Source organism: Mandrillus leucophaeus, unplaced genomic scaffold (assembly GCF_000951045.1).
Source record: "Mandrillus leucophaeus isolate KB7577 unplaced genomic scaffold, Mleu.le_1.0 Scaffold455, whole genome shotgun sequence".
Classification (NCBI taxonomy): Eukaryota; Metazoa; Chordata; class Mammalia; order Primates; family Cercopithecidae; genus Mandrillus; species Mandrillus leucophaeus.
Window position 1 is genome coordinate 658,753 of NW_012104865.1, and position 11,812 is coordinate 670,564.

The 11,812-nt window shown below is 32.9% G+C and overlaps 1 protein-coding gene across 1 annotated transcript in view; it reads left to right on the plus strand.

The window, feature by feature from the left end:
• Positions 1-11,812, plus strand: part of PTPRQ (protein tyrosine phosphatase, receptor type, Q) — a 239,890-nt gene that overhangs the window by 86,434 nt on the left and 141,644 nt on the right. Inside the window, exons 20-25 of the mRNA XM_011994394.1 lie at positions 1,485-1,653; positions 3,273-3,563; positions 3,809-4,084; positions 4,451-4,602; positions 8,240-8,381; positions 11,154-11,423. Coding sequence (XP_011849784.1) covers positions 1,485-1,653; positions 3,273-3,563; positions 3,809-4,084; positions 4,451-4,602; positions 8,240-8,381; positions 11,154-11,423 — 1,300 coding nt within the window. The remainder of the gene's footprint in view (positions 1-1,484; positions 1,654-3,272; positions 3,564-3,808; positions 4,085-4,450; positions 4,603-8,239; positions 8,382-11,153; positions 11,424-11,812) is intronic.

Consider the following 11,812-nt stretch of genomic DNA (forward strand, 5'->3'; position numbering starts at 1 on the left):
TACAGGCGCCTGCCACCTTGCCCGGCTAATTTTTTGTATTTTTAGTACAGACGGGGTTTCACCGTGTTAGCCAGGATGGTCTTGATCTCCTGACCTCGTGATCCGCCTACCTCAGCCTCCCAAAGTGCTGGGATTACAGGCGTGAGCCTCCACGCCCAGCCTATGTTAATACTTTTAAGTGGTGCTTTATATAAGCCAGTTGTTCCATGTGTAAAGTAGATGTATTGGAAGGTATTAAAGTTCATGGATCGTATTTTGTGTGAGATTGCTATATTACTTTAATTTGTCTATTTCTATGTAAATCACCACAAAATTGAAGTAAATCTTTTATTGCACTGTATTTTCCCCTGAATACTGGCAAAAGAACCATAAATTTTTGCTAAATTTAATTTGTTGATAAATTTCAGAGCCATTCTTACTATACGTTTAGTAAAATTACTTATCCTATGTTATTAATTTAAATGAAACTAATTACTTTTTTTTTATTGTGTGCTAGACATGGTATTAATGGCTTTTGTACTTCATGTCATCTAATCCTTAAAAGTTGTCTGTGAAGTGGAGATGATTATTTCCATTTTACAGTTGAAGGGAGAAAAGCTTTGAGATTAGATGATTTATCCAGGGATACCCTGCCACAATTTGAATGCAGTTCTGTAGGACTTAAATGGCTTCATGTGGATTGGAATGATTCAGATTACTCTGTGCAGATGGAAATTATAAAATTATTCATACTGATTACCTATATGTTTAAGTCTCCTTTTATTTTAGAATTAATTTTATTTGGCTATGTGTTTTACTTTTAAAATTTGATAGGAAAAAAATGATTGCATAAATACCCTAATAATTTTTTTCAAGGCTTGGGGAAAAATGTAACTGGGAGTCAGGCTAGAGAATTTAAAACTTTCTCTTACTCTACACGTGAGAGAGTACATCAATCTGCCATCCCTTTGCTACAACTGTGAGAAGCAAAGTCTGAAAAGAAATGTGAAAGTCTGAAAACCCACTAAATGTGAATAATAATAGCTATTCGAGTTCATAGAAAGAGGGCAAACACATTTGAAATTCCTTCATCACAAATGGAAAGAAACAAAATTAAAAGTTTTATAATACTCCCAAACTTGCTTAATATTAGCCAATGCTTTGAAAATTACTTGAATGTTTTTATAAGGAAAGTGACCCTGATCAGCACAGTTGTAGCATTTCCATTTGGCCACTTGACCTTCTTCATTGTTGGCTTGGAGTTTTTACTCTTTGCTATTTGTGAATTGGTTTTGCAATAAAAACTACCATCTATTTCTCTGTTAGTACAAACATATTTCCAGTTTAATTGTTGCGATAAAAAATGTTCTATGTTGATTTTCCTAAAACAATTAATATATTAAAATAATGAGACAATCAATTCATGGATAACAATTATTTTGAAATGTTCATGCATACTAAAAAAATACATTCTGAACAATGAAAGCAATGTGTTTATTTTTCAGAATTTTACACTCCATGAAGTAACCAATGACTTTGACAATATGACTGTATCCACAATTATAGATAAACTGGCAATATTCAGCTACTATACATTTTGGTTAACAGCAAGTACTTCAGTTGGAAATGGGAATAAAAGCAGTGACATAGTTGAAGTATACACAGATCAAGACAGTATGTAAACAAAAAACACTTATTAATCTTTAATATGATTAATTTAAAACTTATTATTTTAGGAACTTTTCCTTTGGTTTGAATTTGTAATAAAATCTTTTATTTAGACACATTCATTACAGGAGTTTGAAAATGCAATTAATATTCTTATAAAACTATTGCAGTAATAGCCTCTTCTGTTCAAGAAAACTGCCAACTTTCATTCATGAAAATTCTGTTCTTTTTATTGCTTCAAAAGATGTCATGGCCATCCAATTATGGGCACAAAAAGTACTGCATACATGGATGAATTTTCCAGTCGTTAATTTACTTATTCATTTTCTTCAAGGACTTAAAAAGTCTCTAGCAACTTGTTTTCTTTTCAGACTTTGAATCTACATGGGACTCTGCAGCACTTCTGTTCTCACTGTGTTTGTGACTAATATATCCAGAATATTTTTTAACTCCAGAAGTTTCTCGAATGCATCTTCTGAAGAATCCTATTTATCCTGAGTATTCAAAAAACTATAATGATTGAAGCTCTTGATTTTTTTATGTTTCAATTTTCAGAATACAGTGATAAGCAGATCATTACCTATTTTTCTTGTAGTTGTTTCTGTTATCCATTTGCTTATTTATTTTCAAAGATTAATCCCTTATTGAGAAATGGTAGTGACCTAAACTTCTGGAGTAAAACTCCGTGTTTACTCTCTGAAAGCTGTAAATTGACAGATTCCTTAAGCATGAGAAATGAATGCTTGATTTGTTTTTGGAAAAATCTTTTGAATTGTTGACAAGTTGTTCAACATAAAAATAAATGATAAATGTGGGAAAATATGTATTTGGGGGTCTAGCAAAAATGTTATATTGTAATATATGATCAATACCATTTCAGGCATTCTTTAAATGTAGATCTCCCCCAGGATTTTTGCCAACCTATAACATTTCATCACTTATAATTTCTACACCATGGATAATAAGCACTTACTATGCACTACTCCAGGTGGATGTCAAATGTACATTAATAGAGTTTAATGTCACAATACAACTTATATCTGAGAATTGGAACTTGTGTGTAAGTAGAGTAACTTTTTAATATACAAATTTGAGTTGGTAGTCTGGTGACTGGAGACATTTTGAGACTGGATATTGGGAAAGCTTTTAGTATTGATTCTTCTGACTACCCACATGACCTTGGAGAAGTCACTTATTGGCTCTGAGCTTTAGTTTCTTCATATGTACAACAGGGTAATATTTAGAAGAAATAAGCTAAACGATGGTTTAGATAATATAAATTATCAAAATATTTAAATAAAGCAATATACATGCATATATTATGGACACACACGCACACGCGCACACACACACAATTTCCACATAGTAGGAAAGAAGAGCCAAGAAAATATTATAGAAACAATTCCCATACATATTAAAGATGACAGAGTTTATTTTGAATGATTTTTAAAATAATTTTTTAGAAGATATTTTATAATAGGTGAATGTTTACCACATCTGCATTTAAATAATTTAAGAGCTGATGATGTAATAGTTGCCATTTCAACAATTATACTCAGTTTGTGAATTCAGATTCTGTTTAGGGTAACTGATGATTTTTGTATTTTGCCCATTACCTATCATAGTACCTGAAGGGCTTGTTGGAAACCTGACTTATGAATCCATTTCGTCAACTGCAATAAATGTAAGCTGGGTCCCACCAGCTCAACCAAACGGTCTAGTCTTCTACTATGTTTCACTGATCTTACAGCAGACTCCTCGCCACGTGAGACCAACTGTAGTTACATATGAGAGAAGCATATATTTTGATAATCTGGAAAAATACACTGATTATATATTAAAAATTACTCCATCAACAGAAAAGGGATTCTCTGATACCTATACTGCCCAGCTATACATCAAAACTGAAGAAGATGGTAGGCTAGCCCCTTTTATTGCCTATTAAGCAGATTGTTGTTGTTCTCTTCATTTACATTGCTTTCTCATAGGTAACAGTCTTCAATTATGTTGCTTCTGTTTGATCTCAAGTAATTAGCCTTTCAATAAACATAATGTGTCTTAAAATAATCTGCTAAGAAAATCAAATCCCATTATGATTGAATCCTCTTTGTTAATGCTGATTCACTTTTGTTTCATTTGATATTCTCTTTTTCTTTTATAGTCCCAGAAACTTCACCAATAATCAACACTTTTAAAAACCTTTCCTCCACCTCAGTTCTCTTATCATGGGATCCCCCAGTAAAGCCAAATGGTGCAATAATAAGTTATGATTTAAGTTTACAAGGACCAAGTGAAAATTATTCTTTCATTACTTCTGATAATTACATAATATTGGAAGAGCTTTCACCATTTACATTATATAGCTTTTTTGCTGCTGCAAGAACTATAAAAGGACTTGGTCCTTCCAGTATTCTTTTCTTTTACACAGATGAGTCAGGTAAGCCGGAATCCCCATTTCTTCAAACAATTTCACTGTTGCAGCACCTGCTCTCTCTTTTTAAGGAACAGCATGGAATATGGAAGGATATCTGATTGTCTATTTGTAACAGCCTTACCATTATATTTACTTTGTTGAATTTTTTTTTTCAATTTGAGCTTCAGAATTTCCTGTTCTGTTTAAAGCTACTTTGAAACTACTGTGTCCAAATACAGATTATAATTAATTATGATATTTGTTTCTGAAATTAAAATATGATACTTTTATAAATCTTTTCAAACTAATATCTTCAGGAAAGTAAGTCACAGTGCTATTTTTATGTCAAAAGTTTTATGAATGTAAGTTTCATCATGTGTTTTCCTACAGTGCCTTTAGCACCTCCACAAAATTTGACTTTAATCAACTGTACTTCAGACTTTGTATGGCTGAAATGGAGCCCAAGTCCTCTTCCAGGCGGTATTGTTAAAGTATATAGTTTTAAAATTCATGAACATGAAACTGACACTACATATTATAAGGTACGTTGATTATAACAGTATATGTTTATTTTTAAAAATCAGAAATTGAATTAAAATCTTTTGACATAGGAGGAAAATGGACTACTAAATTAAACAGTGACTATTTTTTTAAACTTATTTCCTACAATTTAAGGATGCTTATGGAAAACACAAGAAGCATTTGCCAGATATATAAGCTGAATACTTCATAGAGCAATGTGCTTAGATTTGTAACTTCTAGATATCTACAATTTAAGAAGCAGTTGCATCATTTTGTTAATGCTGGAAAGTGTATAGTAATTTTTTTCTGGCTTACAAATATAAAATGTATTTCTATCTGTTGTTAACAGCAGTACCAAGGGAATCTTTTTAGCCTTTTGGAAAGGTATTCATATTTATTCCGGACTTCTGGTCATCTTTCCCGATAGCATATGATCCTACACTAATTGGTCTTTTAAGATATATCCTTATTTTTTTATTTTCAAGAGTAATTCATTTGCAATACTAACCACATTTTCCCTCTTCCATTTTTGCCATTCAGAATTAGTGAAAAGTATCCACAGAACTGATGTAACAAAGAGTCTCAAATATATGTCTGTGATTTCTAGCATTTAATTGCCAAAATGTAATTAACAAGCATTTATTTAAGAAAATTTTCATATTTTTTTCCTCAAAGGCAGATAAAGTCCTGGAATGTTCTTATTTAGTTTACAGCAAGAAGAGTGCAAAAAATCTACGTAAACATTTTACTCAATATTATGAGTATTACAATTTATGACTATGGTAAATCATTGTTATAGCATATGTAGCTTACAAATTGAATAGTAAAAATGAAAAGCAGGCATTAACTTTATGTCATCAGGAACAATGACTTTCTTTCTGGAAACCAAGATATTACTTTAAAACTTGATAGTCTGAGTATAATTTGAATCATATTACCCCATAAATGTGAAATTTGTTTCCCAGAAGTGTGAAATTACATTAAATGACATGAAGCCTCTTGCCCTTTAGTATCTATCCCTGGTTTAATCTTAACATTTTTCCATTTTTTATTTGCTTTGTCTGTATGGGTCACTGGGAGATAGATATCAAAAGGGAAAAAAGAATCCTTTTCTTAGAGTAATCGCATTCCTAGGACAATTGTGTATGTGTATTAGAGTGTGGTTGTCTACATATGGATCTTATCTCCTCAGAATGGTGATCTCTAACATAGACTGTCTTAGCATAGTGGTGAAGCAAGGGCTCTGACTTCAAATTACCTGGCTCAGATTCTGCCTTTGAGACTTATTGTGCTTCAATAGGGACATTGCTTACTTCTTAATGCAAAATGGGATTTACAAAGATGTGTACATTCGAAATTGAGGATTACAAAGGAAAGTCTACACATAGAGCATTTCAAACAATTACAAGCATGTGATAAACATGTTAGCTATTGTTGCTGCAATTGTACACAGTTTTTAAAAGAACAAAAAAATCTGTCCAACATTGTAACAGCACTAAGCATGGAATGACAATATGCCATTATGTGAACATGAGAATAATTTATATTCTAAGATTTGGAAACAGATTTTCTCAATAGAAGCACATCTTTAATATTTCACAAGCAACAAAAATACCATCTTTATACCATTAAGTATTAAATATATCATTTGGGATGGGCAGTCGTTTTGTGTTTTAAAATCTGCTACCTCATGTTACTCTTTTTTACATCTATTGTCTCATTCATCAATTTTCATAATCTTATTTGCTTTCAAATTCCTTTAAATGTACTCTCATGCCATCTTTTTCCCTGTCTCAGCATCTAGTTACTATATCTGCTTTCCTCTTTCTGTTTAGCTTTCTCCCCTAGTGTGTTCTATTTTCCTTTCTCTTTCATCTACCCTGATATCCTGACAGCATCAATTTATATTATTTTATCTGTTTTTCTATTCTTTTTCTTCTTTCAAATTATGTGTGCATTTGTGGAGGTAGAATAATGCTACAACCACTTCAAATGTTGCTGCTATCCCAGTCAATCCACTGTGGTCCACGGATAGTGAAATCTATAGGTGACTTGGGTCACTCACACATACTGAAAGAAATTATTTATTTAGTACAAAGTTCTATCAAAATATGTTTGTAAGTATTTATCACTCATGTTTCCCTTTTTGACAACATACGCTTGTGTAAATCTGTTCACTATCCCATAAACTACTCTCTTATTATTATGTCCTCTTGAGTTCAGTTGTTTCTCTGGTTATTAGCTCTTCCTAACCAAAATCATAATTTGCTTGTTTTGTGTTTATTTTTTTCTCATTCAGAAATTGTATATTTCTCTAGTTAATATAAAAATTCCTTGATGGCAGGGACCATGCCTTATATGTGTCTATAATCTCAGAATATCTAATATATGTTTGTAAATAGTAAGCAGGAAAGAATGACTGAAATAGATTAGGTAAGCCCCTAAAGTAAGTCAGTGAATTCCTAGAGATTATTTTAAAATACGATTCTAATTGTAAATTTCCCAATAATTAATATTCTTGTTAAAATTTCTGTTACTGTGGTGTTTAATAAATAATCAAAATGGTTTATATTTTGTCAGATATAACGTAAGAGTCCTATGTTTATATCACATAACAGATTATCTTCTCTGTCCATGAGGATAACTGATTAATCTTAACTGCTTTCTTGGTTAGGACAATTATCTTTGAATGAAAACTTTGTACTTAATGATAATTTTTTCTATGAGAAAGCATATTCCTCCTTGGGCAACTATGATACTCTTTTGTTCCTTTTCTCATTTCTCTAAAAACAGTATCAAATTAAAAATTTAGGAATTGGCTGGGAAAACTCCCAATTTAAGCTTCATGGAAGCAGATATTTTAAAATTATTATTCACTGCTGTTTTGTCAGTGTCTACATACAGTAGCTGAAGAATAAATACATTGACACAGGAATGCTGTGGGTATTAAAAATGAATTTAGATGAGTTCAGAAAAATCACGTGTCTCCGACCACCACAAGTTGGTTTTAAATTGCAGACTGTAATTATAGAAAAATTTTAAAAAATGAGTATATAATTCCAAGTAAAAATTATGAAAACAAAACACTCTAGTTTTCTAAAAAGTCAATTGTAGGCCAGGTGCAGTGGCTCACACCTATAATCCCAGCACTTTGGGAGGCCGAGGTGGGCAGATCACCTCAGGCCAGGAGTTCAAGATCAGCCTGGCCAACATGGCTAAACTCCATCTCTGCTAAAAAATACAAAAATTAGCTGGGCATGGTGGCACACGCCTGTAATCCCAGCTACTCGGGAGGCTGAGGCAGGGAGAATTGCTTGAACCTGGGAGGTGGAGGTTGCAGCAAGCAGAGATCATGCCACTGCACTCCAGCCTGGGCAACAAAACTAGACTCTGTCAAGGAAAAAAAAAAAAAGTCTAAAAAATGCAATTATGAGGTTCTTCAGGGAAAAGAGGGTGTCCAGTTCATCCTTGTATCATAAACTGAGCACACTCTATGGCACAAAATAAATGCTAATATTTGTTTTATTATAATTTAAAATATCCATGCTTATTAATCCATAAGTTAAATATAAAAGGAATAATTTCAATGAAAATATTCCAGTGATGAACAATTTTTTGACAATGCATTGGGACTAATAATTTTTTTCTGCTTTTCAGAATATATCAGGTTTTCAAACTGAAGCCAAACTTGTTGGACTAGAACCAGTCAGCACCTACTCTATCAGTGTATCTGCCTTCACCAAAGTTGGAAATGGCAATCAATTTAGTAATGTAGTAAAATTCACAACCCAAGAATCAGGTTAGATACACTTTTTGGGCCTAAAATGTTTCATTTTATATTCAACACCTTTCCTTTCCTTTTCTCAGTTTATATGATAAAGTATCATTCCTTAAGAGTCTACTCAAAGGGAAATTGCGTTTCAGTGATTTACGTTTAGTCTTGGTCTTGTGTGAAATCATATGCTGTATGTGTGTTTATGCATACAGTTTTACACATAGTTTTTCCTTTTGAACAGAAGAAGTTGAAATAAAAAAGTAGTTTGGGAACAAAATAGCCTTCTAGATATCTGTGAAAATTACCTAATTCTTGGAACTGTTTGAGATAGCTGGGGAAAAAGGGGGAAATGAACTAGCAGTCACTTTTAACAGGCTGATTTATATTTTTATGAAACAGTATCTATAATTTTCTTTTAAGAAGATGAGTTGTGACATTTGGAGAGCATGAGTCACTGCATAAGCCCCCTATGTTCCCATCATCCGATCTTTACCATGTGGATGACACTGAAATACCAGTGGCCTAATTCATCAACAGCTTACCTGCTGTGTCGCACATGTAGTACACATGACATATCTTGCCTTTGTGTGCACACTGAGTAGTTTTTATTTACGACTATTTAATGATGGCTTAGTAATGTATTTTTCCTTTTCTCAACTGGACAACACCTTTGAAAGCACCTCTTTTTATTTTATTTTATTTTCTTAACTTCTGTCAATGTTTATTGAATGAGCACAAGATCCCATTCTAGTCATTTCTCCTTATCAGCTCTGGATGCACTTCCTGGTATGTTAGTGAATCTCTAAATTGAAACTGTAGACCACTGACTACTAAATTAATCATTTTTGTATAAATTTATGACTACCTGAGACTGCTTTTCATAGCATTCCTGTAAGAGAGGCAAAATAAATAGCATTTATAGTGGATAAAAGTACATGCTGTGAAGTCATTATCTGGATTTGAATTTGAGCCCCATGACCTACTAGTTGTATAATCTTGGCAAAGGCTCATGACTCTGTGAGCCTCTGTATCCTTAATTGCAAAGAAGCACACATTAGCAGTAGCCATCTCATAATGTTGTTGTCAAACGTATTTGAAAAAATACACATAAAGCACTTCATAGAGTGTTGGACACACAGTAAATGCCCACTTCATAGAGTGCTGGACACACAGTAAATGCCCTCTAAATATTACTGTTGCCCCCATTCCCATGTTACAGATGAAGAAGCCATGATTCAGGCATATTAGATGAAAAGGACCTCGAGAAAATTAGTGAAGAACCTGTCTAGAACATTGGCCTTCTGACTTCTAGTGACAAGTGGACATGACTGTAGGAAATGCATGTTGTAAACGAGTGATAGAATATAAAAATGTTCAACCCATAAATAAAAAATATTTTAATAATATTTGTACATGAGAGCAGTAACAATTGAGGCTAATCTTGTAGAAAATGCTCTGTAAACCAATAAATATTTTTATCAGCAAGATAAAATTGTACCCCAACATTCTATACTCTGATTATTTAAATAAATAAAATTTTCACTTTTAAGAGTTTTAATATAACTGGTTATTTTTTTTTGAGGTTCAAAAAATCAGGAAAATAGATATTCACAAAATCCAGATTTAGAAACTAAAGTTCAACAAATTGTCAATTATCTTATGTTAACTTTAAAAATGTTGTTATATGATTCTGAAAACAAGGAAGTGAATAGTTAATAACATTTGATTGCCATATCCCTTGATCAGCCCAGAAATTATCTTTAAAAAATTTTTAATGCCACACATTCCCTAAGTATTCTCCTTTAGTACTGGTGTCTTTATCTTACAGAGGAAGAAAAGTTTTTAACAGCTCAGTTTAGATCCAGGTAGAACAGTGTAGGCAGGTCAGGGATCACCTGAGTATTCTTTAAAACACTATATTTTGCATAATGGCAGCAAGTTATTTTCTTTCAATTTTCATTGTTTGTAATCCACAAATTGACCATGTCCCAATTTTTCTTCTAGCATTATCTTTTACTGTGACAAGAAAATTTATTCTACTAATACCACCATTAGGGTACATTGGCTAATTGGACATTTCTGTGGGAAGCAACCAGTCTCTCTAATGTGCAGTCACTTTGGTGGGCTAGGATATTGTTCCTTAACCAAGCCTTCCAGATACAGAGGACCTCTGAGAAATTGGGTTACTTTCAAGTAAATTCAGAGAAGCTCTAGAAAATAAGACTAAGACTCCTTAAATCTTCCTTCCAACGATGTCTACAAAAGGTACTTAAAGATGAGATCCTCAAGATTCTTTCAAAGAAGACATCCCAGTAAAAACCAGTACCTTTAAATTAGTTAGGGGTTTCCAAGTACTGTGAAGCCCAGATTTGTCACATCAGGGAGGCACCTGTATCTATGTTTTGCATAAAAATGTTCCATAATAAACTATTGCTAAGATTCTTCCTTTCCAAGTAAGACAGCAATTATCAAACACTGCCTGGGCCTGGGCCTGGGCTTGAGGCTACACATTTGCTTCTGAGCTTTCGAGGATGTGATTGGTGCTTGGAGCTGGAAGATATTTAGTGACTGGTTCAATATTGTAAGGATTAATACAATAGCATAAAAAGCAAGTCAACAGCCTTTTGATTCAGTCTATGTTAATGACTTTTTAAGCACACATTGAAGATTTGATATATGAAATATTTTTCTAGTTGTACTTCTAAACACAGCTGTATCTAGTGATCACATAATTCAATCAATTATCTACTTACATGTGTACACACTTTAACTTGCGGCATATGTTTATCTCTTAAGTTCCAGATGTCGTGCAGAATATGCAGTGCGTGGCAACTAGCTGGCAGTCAGTTTTAGTGAAATGGGATCCACCCAAAAAGGCAAATGGAATAATAACACAATATATGATAACAGTTGAAAGGAATTCTACAAAAGTCTCTCCCCAAGATCACATGTACACTTTCATAAAGCTTCTTGCCGGTACCTCATATGTCTTTAAAGTAAGAGCTTCAACCTCAGCTGGTGAAGGTGATGAAAGCACATGCCATGTCAGCACACTACCTGAAACAGGTAACTAACATGAAACAGGTAACTAACATGAAACGTTTAACTATTTGGGGATTGTATCAATACCACCTGCAATCTTTATAGCATACTTATCTAATCATATAAAGCACATATTAAAAAATACATCACAGGCTTTTTATCCCACGTGTTGCTTGAGTACCAGCTGTGTAGTACATTGACCCTTCTCCAAAACATTGGGAGATTGAAGGGAGGAAAAAAAAAGAGAGAGGATCCGCTTTACTGTATTTCCACAAATATAAAACCCCAACTTAATGAATTATGTTTTATCATGATTTAAAAGAAAAAATAAACATGTAAACCTTTCATGTATATCTTTTTCTGTCTTATTTGTTTTTATGGAATTCTAGATGTTTTCCTGAACTATATGGTTG